The 15000-nt window shown below is 34.0% G+C and overlaps 1 protein-coding gene across 5 annotated transcripts in view; it reads right to left on the bottom strand.

Annotated features, from left to right (window-relative positions):
- LOC135223652 (neuromedin-U receptor 2-like) overlaps window positions 1–15000 on the bottom strand; it is a 908589-nt gene that overhangs the window by 16358 nt on the left and 877231 nt on the right. For all 5 annotated transcript variants that reach the window (XR_010316551.1, XM_064262302.1, XM_064262305.1 and 2 more), the window contains one exon: window positions 5443–5708. Coding sequence is in view for 4 of the 5 variants with exons in the window: in XM_064262302.1 (XP_064118372.1) it covers window positions 5443–5708 (266 nt within the window). In the remaining variant the exon portion in view is untranslated. The remainder of the gene's footprint in view (window positions 1–5442; window positions 5709–15000) is intronic.

The following is a 15000-nucleotide window of genomic DNA, read 5'->3' as shown; positions in this document are numbered from 1 at the left end:
GAAGCTCGAATTTCAAGTCAATCGCCCCTGTGGGCTTGTTCCATATGAATAGGATTCATGTGGAGAATAACAATAATATAATAGCTTCTATCACCAAGGTAAGGTAATTCGATGTACTTTATATCTTTACTAACAGTAATATGCACCGTCTGGGTCGAAAATAATCATTTAAAAAATTTGCTAAATTTTTAAAAATATAAAAGTGGCTAAGAGTTCCCGACAGTTCCTCTGCTTAGTATTTCTTTGAAGAGTCTTTGAGGGGTGTTTGTATGTTTTATTTGATAACTCCTGGATTTCCTATATGCCACCAAATGTGGTATGTTTTTTGGGGTGTGGTCTCGGTAGGGTACTTAGCAGCATCCATGCCCCTCTAATTTGAAATAGGAAGTTGAGAAGTCTGAGAAGAAGAAAGCTTCTGAATCCTGTAATGTGGGTGTGGGTGATGAATCAGAATGGGCCAATGATTACATAAGTATTCCGATGAGACTGTGGAAGCATCCAGCAGTGTCCCTGTGATAGTTGTCGTTTGAAATAGACCCACTGATGTTCCATCTGAGGTGGCTGGATGGGAAGATCCCTCCTTTGAAGATGGACGCTGTTATAAGTCATCTTACTGAATTTGTTCCTACACACTTTGTGCCTTTATACTACTTTTTTTATCATATTTATTTAAGTTTCAGTAGCAATGAAAATAGTTCTCTAATGCATTTCTCTTCAGTATCTTTGTACAGCTGAAAAATTGTGGTTTAAATTTGCTTGAAATATATTTTCCTCAGAGTAACTATCTCACTTTTTTTTACTATAACTTCTCTTTCAAAAATATCTGATGCAGTATGCTTCATCCACATTTAACACAGTCGGGGTTTTCACTGCAGATCTCATGGGGTTCCTGACCAGAGTTAACACAATTCTTGCTCAACAGAAGCATTGGCAAGGGGTAGGGACAAGACATTACTTGATATTTGTTTAATCTGCTAATTTTGATTCTGTAAGTTTCAAAAGATCACGGGTTAGTATTAATTAATAGTCACTGAGAAAACTGGAGTTGCTTTCTCTTTTTTGAAATCTTTTCACTGCATTTTGATCCCTTGTATTTTTAAGTAATTTTCCTTCGGTGTATGGTTGTGGGTTTCTACAGTAAACCATCCCATGAGTATGATTAAAATTTGTTTGAGGTTAATGCTTTACATTTAGTGCTGTTTCACCTCACGAGTGTTTTCCACGTTCAACAGTTGAAAGCTTTTCCTGTTTTAAATGAGAGATTCTAAGCTCTCTGCCTAAACAACTTAGTGATGAGCAATGAACTTAAAAAATACAAGAATCTTTTTCATTTACTTTTATTGTAAGAAGTTGACCTGGATGAGCAAACAAAAACTTAAATTTTCTTTACATTCTTTTCTTTTCCAAGTTTTTCCTTCTATGCCCAGATCCTGATGGACTGGAAATATTAAGAATATGAGGTGCCATTTTTTGTTACCAGTGAGCCCTCTGGTTTAGCCAGAGCTATTGCTCTTGACCAAGAGTGAAGTTGTCATCTGTGTTGAGAGTACAAACCATAACCTTTTCATGAATCACAATTCTTCACCAAAGGCACTAGTAAGAGGTGACTCCCTAATGTTCAGTTCCTACTATGATTTGAAAGGATGGCTCTATCATGATACGTTGGCTTCAGTGAAGGCCAGACTTGAACTACTTGATAGGACTGAGAGCTTTACACGAATACAGTCTTCACCACTCTAATCATTTAGATTGGCAAGCCAGACAGAATGTTGAGAATCATATCCCTTGAAGCAACCCACCCTTGCCATCCATGAGTGGGTCGTAAGATATGGCTGACATTCCTAAACCAAAGGAGAATCTGATCGAAGGATAGCACATAATAGTTTGCTTTCAAAATAATCCTAAACCAATTACTTAAAATAGGAACTTGAAATTCACAAGCTAAAGAGATCTATTAAAACCGAGGCAGGAAGTGGTAAACAGGCCACAATTCAGATTCTCTAACATTTTCGATAGAACGTATAAGGTACGTATAAACTAAAACAAATTTTTAGCAAAGATAATGCACCATTCCTTGAATCAAATGTTTTGTACTTTTTCGATAAACCCTTAGGCGAATAGTTTCGTCAGTGAGCCTTACACGGTGCACTGTGGGCAATACTGAAAGTTCTTTGCAGCGTCCCCTCGGCCCCTAGCTACAGCCCCTTTCATTCCTTCGGAGCGGAGGGTAATTTGAACGTAAATAGTACTTGAAATACTGAAAGTACTTAGGTTATTCTAGGGGAACTTTTTTTTCACCATTTTTTCATATTTTAGTGTTGGTGAATTTTCTTGTGTGAATTTATCCATTTTTCTTATTAAAGTGACTTTTTTTGTGCATTTATCAATTTTTTCTTATTAAAGTGTTTTTTTCTATTCTGTGTGAGTAATGCTTTCTTAGTGTTTTTGCAATTTTGGTATTTTCCACATTTCATTAAATCAAGTTTTTTCACTAATTAATCATAGCATATTTAATTGGGTTTAACACTTGTGACTTAATTTTCAAATTTTAGTTATTACCTAACACTTGAATTTCAATTGATTAAATAATTTTCTTGAATTTCGTGATAAATTAATTTGATCTAATTTTACTTAATAATTAATTCAAGAGTTAATCAAACTTTGTGTTGTATTCAAATAATAGTAAATTTCCAGAGATTGTGAACTTCACTTATAATAAATTTTTGTATTTAAAATTTTTGAGTATTTGTTTTTTTTTACCAGTATATTTAATTTTCTTTAGGTAGAAATATAGAGTAGCAATCGAGCTGTTTTCTTTCAACTTTGTTGAAGTGAGTTAGAACCAGGGAAATACTCACACGTTTTAATGAACTTAAGTCTGATTTATAAGCTTTTAAGGGATCACTGTTGCCTTTAGAGTATTCAGTCATATTTTATCTGTGATGAAGGCTGTTGTGAGGTAATTATTTTATGATTGGTAAGTGTAGCAACCAGATGCTAGGCACTTCGTCACAATATATATATATATATATATATATATATATATATATATATATATATATATATATATATATCTATATATGTTGATCACATCACTGTAATTCATATATATGCATTAAGCTACAATGTCCTTTAAGATCTAATTCGCTCTACCTCGGAATGAATATGGTTTCATATATGTTAACCGAAGAAGAATTTTTTAGTTGATAATAATTTCGTTGGCTCCCGGGCGCGAACCTAGGAACCAAGAAATCAGGACGTACAATGAAGCGCCTTTAGCCACGCAGCTATTTGTAGTTTAATGCGTATATATGAATCAGGTTGATGTGATCAGACTCAAAAATTGGCTACGTGCGACAAACGCACTGCGCAGTTGTTAAGGTCGGGGTGGGTTGATGCCAATTCCAAAACAACGAATACCTGAGTGCGACAGGGAATTGTAGGCAAGAGGTTGCGTTAACTTATACCTCTCATGATAGCTGCGTGGTTAAAGGCGCTTCACTGTGCGTCCTGGTTCCTAGGTTCGCGCCCGGGAGCCGACGAAATTATTATCGACTAAAAAATTCTCCTTCGTTTAACATATATGTAACTATATTAATTCCGAGGTAGAGCGAATTAGATATTAAAGGCCATTTGTAGCTTAATGCGTGTATATACATACATACGTATATATATATATATATATATATATATATATATATATATATATATATGCATGTGTGTGTAGCTATTTTCTGCCAGGGAGAATGAATTCTCATGTCAGAAGATATATTGACAGATATAATTTCATTTACGCAAAAGTTCTAGAACTTACCCTTCCATTTACTATTAAAATAATACGGCTTATGTTTTAATACAGGAAAGCGAAAGACTCTTTCAGAAGTATGTATTCAATTCAGATCTATATTTCACCGAAGTAAGCTTTGTTGACGCAAGGACGACTTAATTTAACCTCATCAACAACATTTCACGCAACAATAACATTTTACATCACGTGAGAGAATTGTTTGCATCTCCCAAAATTTGCTCATACCCGTCGAGAATTTAATACTAGGCGGCATTTATTAACCAAATAATTAAATGGGTACTTTTATTAAGCAATCAAGGTAGGGAAGCAAGTGTTTCTTGGGTAGTATCACTGGACGGTGTGCAGGAAAATGAAATGGCAAAGAATTATTACCAAGTGTTATGGAAACACGCATAGTACCGAGAAGGATCCTTTAAGGGAAAGTTCTCAGTCTTCAGACACACACACGCATACACATACTTGACTGCATGAACACCCAGTTGTAGGGACCTGATAAGCCATTTAGGCTACTCTCCGACACAGGTATATTTACGTCTATTGTGGAAGCGTTTTCATTTTTATCAAGTGATGTAATTTAATGCAATCTTTTTACAATTTTATTCAATTAGAGGTATGAAGATATTTATAAAGCATGCATAAATTATAAGAATTTCTTTGATTGCTTGTAATGAGCATCGGCGATAATTATCATTGATACACCAGATTTAATAAACATATCAGTTAGTCAATGTATGTATGCATATATACACACACTATATATATATATATATATATATATATATATATATATATATATATATATATGTGTGTGTGTGTGTGTGCGTGTGCGTGTGCGTGTGCGTGTGCGTGTAGCTATAGGTTATCATTAAGCCACAAATGTCGTTTAATATCCAATTCACGCCACTTCGGGAATATTATCTCCGAAGGGGAACTATAAGTAATAAATGGATCGCTACCGAAGTGTCTCAAATCCTTGACACAGTACCACGCAACGACTCCATCTTGATGGCTAAGATGTTACAGTCGACTGCAGGCGTTGGAAGGTATTGTGTCGAAGGTTCGAGAATCTTTGGTATTGATCCATTTATCACTTATGATTCCTCATAGGTGATCATTCCCCGTCGAGGATATTCCCGAAGTAGAGTGAATTGGATATTAAACATTTGTAGCTTAATGATTGTATATAAATATAACTCACAGTGATGTGATAAAAATTCATCTATATATATATATATATATATATATATATATATATATATATATATATATATATATATATATATATATACATACACATATATACAGACAGATAGAATATATGATATATATATATATATATATATATATTATATATTCATATACATACATATATATGGGTCCTACTTAGCTTTAGATTAAGACTTGCTAACGGTGAAAAACTCAGATATTTCAGGCAACTTTATGAAATGACTCATTTGAAATGCATCATATGAGGGTAGAGTGCATAACAACACAGTTACACTAAAGGAAAAAAAAAAAAAAGGGTTTGGAAAGGAATACAGGTTAAATAGGAAAGTATATGAAGTACTTCTCACACACTCAACTATCCAAACATGGTCACACACACACACACACACACACTAACACATACTAACCTGCTGGTAGTATCCCCAAGGAGATGCAGCGAGTAATGCTACCAACCATATTGCTGGTAATACTCTGGTAGTCCTGGTTAGTGTATGCGTTGTTCGTGCTATGACTGGATCTGTGATGGCAACATAGCGTTCCCCGGAGACAGCCAAAATTGTCAGGATGGAGACAATATTCAATGATTCCGCCACCACTGCCCGCAAGCGGCACACAGCGTCCCCCAGGGGCCACGGGTACTGCACCCACACAGTGTACACTTCCATTGGTAGAGCTGAAATGAATAATGATCATGACCAATAGACATTCACAATCTAAAAAATAAAAAATAAAAAAATAAAAATAAAATTGGAATTTGCTGGAGCCATCTTGAGAACTTGTCACTCACGAATATGTGCCGGAGTTTTGGCTGAATTATTATTCCTTACCGCTTAAGATATTGATGAGAATTGAATGGTGTGACATAGAAATCTGACCCAGTGCATCAAATCTTAATAGGTTTGAAGTAATTCAATGGTATTTCGTTGGCTCACTTTTTTTCTCCACTGAGAAATCACTGCAACACAGCTGGCGCCTACAGTATTGTTTCTTATCATGTTTTAAATTTAATACTTCAAAATTAATAAATGTTTATATAAAGAGCAATCTCAGAGAATTTAATAAAAACAGTATAGCATACCATTGCTCGTGGAGTTAATGGTATCAATAGCAATAATACCATACGTTAATCAGTGAGTTGTGGACTGGCCTCAGGAGTAAACATAACAGATGATAACAGGAGAAAAGATGAGAATCACATAGTAGGTGAAGCAAAGAAAGTTTCTGGAAGTTTGCAAAAATATTGCGAAGTGTCTAAGATTATCAATGCACCCCAAGAAGAATACTGTTTAAACATATAGCCACGAGATAGAGTGAAACATGGCGTGCACTGCGAGATCTTTCTACCAGAAGTCCTTTACTAGCAGTAAAGAAATTCGAGTCGAAAGATCTTGGAGCACACTCCATTGTTTCACTCTCCTTCGTGGCTTCTATCTTTATATATATATATATATATATATATATATATATATATATATATATATATATATATATATATATATATATATATATATATAAATAAAGGTATATGCCATGAGGGAAAATAAACAACAGAGTATCCACGAGGTCTTTCGACGTTCAAACGTCCTTTACTTAGCAGATGAACTGACTTACATGAGGAAATGACAATACACGAAAGGTCGTATAACTGACAGATAGGGATTATAAAGAGATTAGTACCTAGAATCCGACACACCTGGAAGATGAGTAACCTTCCCAAACAAGCAAAAACATGGGTACAATTAAAAGTTTAAGACTATCTACTCAGACACAAGGACAAGACAATTAAAGGATTATTATAGGTGACAACTATTCAAAACTTTGGTAAACAAAAACATATTCACAATACACATTCACAATACATATTAAACATACATAGACAACGAAGATATCTCTAAGGTAACTAATTTTTATTTAAGTCTGTAATTATATCTTTGAGGTCATTCTTAAACATGTTACAAATACAAGGGTCTAAATGAGACAGGCCACGGCTAATATTGAAATTACAATGAGAAGTAAGTTGTATTAAAGTAGATTCTAAAAGATTTCGTGATAAGAAATCTTTTGACCTTGCAATTACTGAACTACCAATCCAATTTGTTCGATGGTTGTTTTCACTTAAATGAATGAATGTTGCATTAGATGTTTGCCCAGTTTTTACAGAATATTTATGCTGGCCTAACCTTACTTCTAAGCCCTTGCTCGACTGTCCGTGATAAAATGAGGGACAATCCATACATGGAATTTTATATATTATATTGTTGCTTTCTCTGGGGCCATTTTTTATTAACATTCCTTTTAGTGTGTTATTATAGGAAGAAAACAAGGTTGACCTTAAAGGCTTTTAGCAATGATTTAATGGTTTCAAATCCGTTAAAATAAGGCAAACTGAGAATGTTCTTATAATTTTCTTTCTCCGTGTTACTTACACTATAAAACTTCTTGTGGGCTTTATTATAAAAAATATCTAATATATGTGAAGGATAACATAAATCTTTCCCTATTTTTCTTATGTATTCAATTTCTTGATCCAAATATTATTTCACTCACTAGGTTGTTCATTTGTGATTGTAAGTTTATATTCAATGGTGAATTTTATCAACAAATATTTGGCATGGCAATGGGGAACCCTTTATCGCCTCTCCTCTCAAACTAGTACATGGATTTCTTCGAAAAACGCTACTTACCTAATATCATTTATATCACTGTAAAATGGTATAGATACGTTGATGATATTTTAGCTGTTCTGCCTGTCGGTATTGATGTAAATGATTTACTCTCTAAATTAAATAACCAGGTACCATCGATTAAGTTCACTCTAGAATTAGAAAAAGACAATTGCCTCCCTTTCTTAGATGTTTTGATACATAGAGAACCATTTCAATGTAATTTTAGCATTTATAGGAAAGCGACCAACAACTTAACTAATGTTCATTTCTATTCAGGCCACCATCTTAACATAAAAATATCAATTTTTTCTTCTATGTTTTTACGAGCATTGGCATCGTAGGTCCCCAAGATTTGGATCAAGAAATTGAATATATAAGAAAAATAGGGAAAGATTTATGTTATCCTTCACTTATATTAGATATTTGTTATAATAAAGCCCACAAAAAGTTTTATAGTGTAAGTAACACGGAGAAAGAAAATTCTAAGAACATTCTCAGTTTGCCTTATTTTAACGGATTTGAAACCATTAAATCATTGCTAAAAGCCTTTAAGGTCAACCTGGTTTTTTCCTATAATAACACACTAAAAGGAATGTTAATGAAAAATGGCCCCAGAGAAAGCAACAACATAATATATAAAATTCCATTATGGATTGTAACTCATTTTATCTTGGGACAGTCGAGCAAGGGCTTAGAAGTAAGGTTAGGCCAGCATAAATATTCTGTAAAAACTGGGCAAACATCTAATGCAATATTCATTCATTTAAGTGAAAACAACCACCGAATAAATTGGATTGGTAGTTCAGTAATTGCAAAGTCAAAAGATGTCTTATCACGAAATCTTTTAGAATCTACTTTAATACAACTTACTTCTCATTGTAATTTCAATATTAGCCATAGCCTGTTTCATTTAGACCCTTGTAATTGTAACATGTTTAAGAATGACCTCAAAGATATAATTACAGACTTAAATAAAAGTTAGTTATCTTAGAGATATCTTCGTTGTATATGTTTGTTTAATATGTATTGTGAATATGTTTTTGTTTACCAAAGTTCTGAATAGCTGTCACCTATAATAATCCTTTAATTGTCTTGTCCTTGTGTCTGAGCAGATAGGCTTAAACTTTTAATTGTACCCATGTTTTTGCTTGTTTGGGAAGGTTACTCATCTTCCAGGTGTGTCGGATTCTAGGTACTAATCTCTTTATAATCATTATCTGTCAGTTATACGACCTTTCATGTATTGTCATTTCCTCATGTAAGTCAGTTCATCTGCTAAGTAAAGGACGTTTGAACGTCGAAAGAGCCCGCGGATACTCCGTTGTTTATTTTCCCTTGTGGCATATACCTTTATTTATGGATTTATCACGTTCCTAACTTTTGTGATTCAGTTATACACACACACACACACACACACACACACACACACATATATATATATATATAAAATGAATAGGATGGAGAAAAGCCAGCGTAACATCATACATGTATTTTCCAAATTTTCGAGACTTGGGTCTCATCATCAGGGCTGTAAAATATACAAAATATACAAATCAAACAGACTCAGTATTAATATTAATAAAAATGGAAGTACATAAAAGTTAAATATAATAATTTAAAAAATGAACTAAAATATATATATATATATATATATATATATATATATTATATAGATTAAAAAGTGAAGAATGCTTAAAAGTTAGTACCTATCTCTATGGAGTTAAAAAACTGAGTGACGTTGTTTTGGTTTGGAAAGGAGGACGTCAACTATGCTATATATAGAACTGGAAGAAGTCTGACCATTTAATTGGGGCACAAGCTGTTTGATTGTTAACGACTCCAAAACAGAGAGAGAATAGTCATTGGGCGCTTGGGTGACAATACGAAAATCCTTATATGAAAATGATGTTTTACATTTATTACAATGTTCTCGTATGTTAGAAAATTCTTTCGTTTTCAAAGTACATCCCGTACGGTGACTGACTCCGAGATGAGAGTCGATTCTGACTTTGAGCAGTCTTTTGGTGGCTCCCACCTATTTCCCGATCTTACATTTCGGCAAGTAAAGCAATATACCACCAAAGACCGCATCAAAGCCGGAAGTTTATCTTTGTGGGAGAACAAAGAACCCAGAGTTTTAGGATTTTTTGCTATCAACTTAAGATTCACGGCCGGAAAAGTTTTCTGAATGACTTTTTGTATTTGCACCTTAAATGCGTTCGACTGAATGAAAGGTATAGAGGCATATATTAATAATTTAGGCACGTTCGGTACAAGTTGACGTGGCTGAAATTTATCATTTAAAAAGTTATTGACATATTTCAAGAATAAGGCTGGAGGATACGAATTATTTTTAAAAAACTGAAGTAAAAATTGTATTTCACTATGGAAGTTATGCCAACTGGAAGATAATGTATAAGTACGATGTAATAGCGTGGAAATACTATTTAATTTAAATGTTATGGAACAACTGCTATAGAAGTTAGTACCTTGACCTGTGAACGTCGTTTTTCTAAAGACGCTCGTATTAAAACCATGTTCTGTCCTAGTAATTAAAACATCTAAAAAAGCAAGTTGGTTGTCTTGTTCATGTTCGATTGAGAAATTTATATTAGGATGTAGGCCATTGATATATTGCAAGAAAGCTTCAGCTGCTTCTCGGGACCTAAATAGAGCAATAGTGTCATCCACATATCGCTTATAAAAGAGAGGGCGATATGATAAGGGACAACCATTCAGCATTTGTTCCTCAAAAGAGCACATAAAGGCGTTAGCCATAACTGGGCCAAGTGGTGACCCCATTGAAACACCATCGACTTGTTTAAAAACTTTCTTGTTAAAAATAAAGTGAGTGTCCAGCACTGCAATTTCAAGAAGTTTCTTAAAATTATCCTTATTAAAACCAAGATGTAAAATATTTTCCTCGTAAAAGATCTTATCTAAAATGATGTCAACCGTCGCCTGCAACGGTATGTTCGTAAAAAGAGATGCGACATCCAAACTCATCATATATAAGTCAACATCCTGTGGTAGAATATCAGGTACAAGGTTAGCAGAATTGAGTAAAACGTATTCGTTATTTGCAAATGGCTGTAGCAATGGTACCAAGAATTTTGCTATCTGGTAATTTGGGGTATTGTATGCCGCCAAAATTGGTCGCAAAGGAACACCATCTTTATGAATTTTAGGAAGTCCATACAACACACCATAGGATGAACCTGAACAATATAATTCTTGGTAAGTGCTTTCAGTTATAATATTCTGATCTTTGAGACTTTTGAGTAATCTATTGATTTTATCCTCCACCTTAAATATAGGTTGATATGTTGGAACACCTATTTCAACAAATTTAGTGGTATCTTCAAGAATATTATCCATTTTCTGTACATAGTAATTTTTATTTAGTATCACCGTGCCTCTTCCTTTATCCGGTCTGGTTATGACAATGTCTGGGTTATTGGATAAGGTTTTTAGTAACATATAATCATCTTTACGAAAGAAAGGAAACCAGTTACTACATAATTTAGAAAAAGTTTTGTGAGCAATGCTTTGCAAGTCTCTCTGTAAACTGGGTAAGTCACCTGGGAGTTGTAACGACCGAAGTCGTCCAAAAAGGATTTCTAGTGGCAAATAAAAATTACTAAAACTTGGTTTAAAATTTGGTAATCCTCCAGCCTTATTCTTGAAATATGTCAATAACTTTTTAAATGATAAATTTCAGCCACGTCAACTTGTACCGAACGTGCCTAAATTATTAATATATGCCTCTATACCTTTCATTCAGTCGAACGCATTTAAGGTGCAAATACAAAAAGTCATTCAGAAAACTTTTCCGGCCGTGAATCTTAAGTTGATAGCAAAAAATCCTAAAACTCTGCGTTCTTTGTTCTCCCACAAAGATAAACTTCCGGCTTTGATGCGGTCTTTGGTGGTATATTGCTTTACTTGCCCGAAATGTAAGATCGGGAAATACGTGGGAGCCACCAAAAGACTGCTCCAAGTCAGCATTGACTCTCATCTCGGAGTCAGTCACCGTACGGGATGTACTTTGAAAACGAAAGAATTTTCTAACATACGAGAACATTGTAATAAATGTAAAACATCATTTTCATATAAGGATTTTCGTATTGTCACCCAAGCGCCCAATGACTATTCTCTCTCTGTTTTGGAGTCGTTAACAATCAAACAGCTTGTGCCCCAATTAAATGGTCAGACTTCTTCACAGTTCTATATATGCATAGTTGACGTCCTCCTTTCCAAACCAAACAACGTCACTCAGTTTTTAACTCCATAGAGATAGGTACTAACTTTTAAGCATTCTTCACTTTTTAATCTTTTTATATATATATATTTTTTTTAGTTCATTTTTTAAATTATTATATTTTTAACTTTTATGTACTTCCATTTTTATTAATATTAATACTGAGTCTGTTTAATTTGTATATTTTGTATATTTTACAGCCCTGATGATGAGACCCAAAGTCTCGAAAATTTGGAAAATACATGTATGATGTTACGCTGGCTTTTCTCCATCCTATTCATTTTAAATCTACGGCGTTCCAGATGCCCCAACCTTCCTGTATATATATATATATTATATATATATATATATATATATATATATATATATATATATATATATATATATATATTAAGAAAAATTCAACATAGGGTACAAATTTTTATAGATGTATTTTGCTAGGGACAAAAATGTAAATACATTCTTTGGTGACTTAAATGGATTGCTGTTATCGATAAAATTAGTCTTGGAAATGGAAACTGACGGCAGCCTACCCTTTTTGGATTACTTAATACACAAAAATAGTAGCGGGTTTAAATATAGTGTGGACAAGGAAAAAAAGGTAAGTATATCTTAGTTTACCAGACCACTGAGCTGGTAAACAGCTCTCCTAGGGCTGGCACGAAGGATTAGATATTTTTACGTGACTAGGAACCAATTGGTTACCTAGCAACGGGACCAACAGCTTATTGTGGGATCCGAACACATTATATCGAGAAACGATTTTCTATCACCAGAAATAAATTCCTCTGGTTTCCTCGATGGCCGAGCCGAGAATCGAACTTCGGACATCTGAATTATTAGCCGAGCGCGAAATCCACTCGTACAACGTGGAACTGCATGTACAAGGAACCTACCAGTATTTCTGATTATGAATGTTTTCATCCTGACCAGAGCAAAAATAAGCAAAGAAATCAATTGTCACGTCCAGGCTGATAAGAGCATTACGTAAATGCTACCTTGACTATACTTGACTTTGACTATCCTGATTTTGTATTACATAATGCAATACGAGCGGTACCAAGTGCTAAAATTTTTATGATGATATGAGAGAAACTTACAGCACAACCTGCCTGGACTACCTTATGGTAATAATTCAAAGATATTCCCTATTCCTTGGAGAACTTACAGTTAATGTTGCAGTTAGGAACAAAAAAGCAATAAAACAACCATTTGTAAAAAAAGAGAAAAACTCTCCAAACAATAATAGAGGAAGTGTACATCCAAACCCCAGTAAGTCATGTGACAATAATATTGGTCAAACTGGGAAATCATTGAAGAAAGAACACAACAACAGAAAACATTATACAAGACGTACGCTGGAGCAAATTCAACTTTCGTTCTTGTCAGTGAAAAGAATAATTCTGTTAACTGGGCACCAAAAATATGGGTTATTTAATATTTTGGAAAGAACTATAACGAATAAAGATTTTGAAATAGCTCAGCCTAGGAATGTGTAAACTTGTTCCATTTATTAGTTTGTCTCCAATTATTATCAAAGGGGTGAGTCCATCCGCATAGAAAAATAAGATCTGTTTAATGGAGAAGTGACCTCAGCTGCAAAAGAGGGAATGTTTCCTCCTTTTTTTCTCAGGTGCAAATAATTCTTTTAAATCATTTGTACGTTCGATTACATTGTCACCTTAGCATACATAATTTAAATATCTATCACTATGAATAAGTCCTCTTGAAGATATCTTAAAACTAAAGACTAAACCAAGTAGGATTTTGATCCCATTCCCAACTTTTCCTTGGGGTACATCTACATATTTACACCGCATATATATATATATATATATATATATATATATATATATATATATAGATATATATATTAATATATTTATATATATATATATATATATATATATTTATATATTTATTTATCTATTATATATATATATATATATTATATATATATATATATATATACACGTGTTTCCATATTAGAGGCCCCATCCACAAAACAAATGGAAAGTTATGAAGTTTTTTGCTATAGCCTATCTCCAAGTACATTATCTGGAGTTTCTATTAAGCTATTGTTCATTTTACGTTTCTTGTATTTTCAGACTGAGTGATGGAGTTAGATACAGCCGTGGCTAACGACTTGGAGGAAATCAGATGGATTGACCAAATCCGGGCTATAACCTTCAGAGAGGCCAGGGATGCTGCCGCATCCTTCATTCACGTTCCTAGATAGGTAATACATTAAAAGAGAAGACTCCTTTGTTAAAAGAACCTGGAGCAAAAATCCATATGACTGTCATCGCAAAAAGAGTGAGAATCTTGGAAGGCCTGAAGTCTTTTCTCAGGAGTCAATAGACATCATAGCTGAGGCAGTGGGTAGACCAAGAAAGTCTTTATATAAATTGGCGCTTGAACTAGAGGCAAAAAGGGGAAAGAAGAGAAGTTATAGTGCTGTATATCATGAGTTGAAAAAATCTGGTATTAAGCCATTTCATGTTATCAGCAAGCCCAACATCACTCAGCACCAGAGAGAGGGCCGTGCATGGTTTTGTGGTTAATTTCTTAAAGATTGGGATGAAGCTGACTTTCTCCATGTTGCCGCATCAGATGAATTCTTCATTAACACAGTCAGGAAGCCAAATGACGTGTGCTATCGCCAAGTTGTGAAATTTCCTGAATGTTTGGGAATTTTTCTGTTTCACAGCCAAACGGTTAATGTGGATCATCAAAGAAAAAGGATAGTCATGGAATGGCGAATACTTCAGAGAAACTGTGCTTACTGGTGGAGTATTTCCTTTCCTCAAATATTGTGAAAATGTGTTATCTGTTGAAGAAGTCACATTTTTGCATGATAAGGCACCATGTTTCAAGACTCTTCAGACACAGGAGCTGCTTCAAAATAATGGTATTGATTTCTTCTCGTCAAGTGAATTTCCAGGTAGATCCCCTGACCTTAATGTGTGCGAAAACATTAGTAGTATCTTAAAGGATTGTGTTAAAGTGCGCAAAGTTGACGATGGTATACCAAGTCT

Source organism: Macrobrachium nipponense, chromosome 10 (genome assembly GCF_015104395.2).
Source record: "Macrobrachium nipponense isolate FS-2020 chromosome 10, ASM1510439v2, whole genome shotgun sequence".
Classification (NCBI taxonomy): Eukaryota; Metazoa; Arthropoda; class Malacostraca; order Decapoda; family Palaemonidae; genus Macrobrachium; species Macrobrachium nipponense.
The sequence above is the reverse complement of the archived record's forward strand: the minus strand, read 5'-3'. Positions and strand labels throughout refer to the sequence as shown.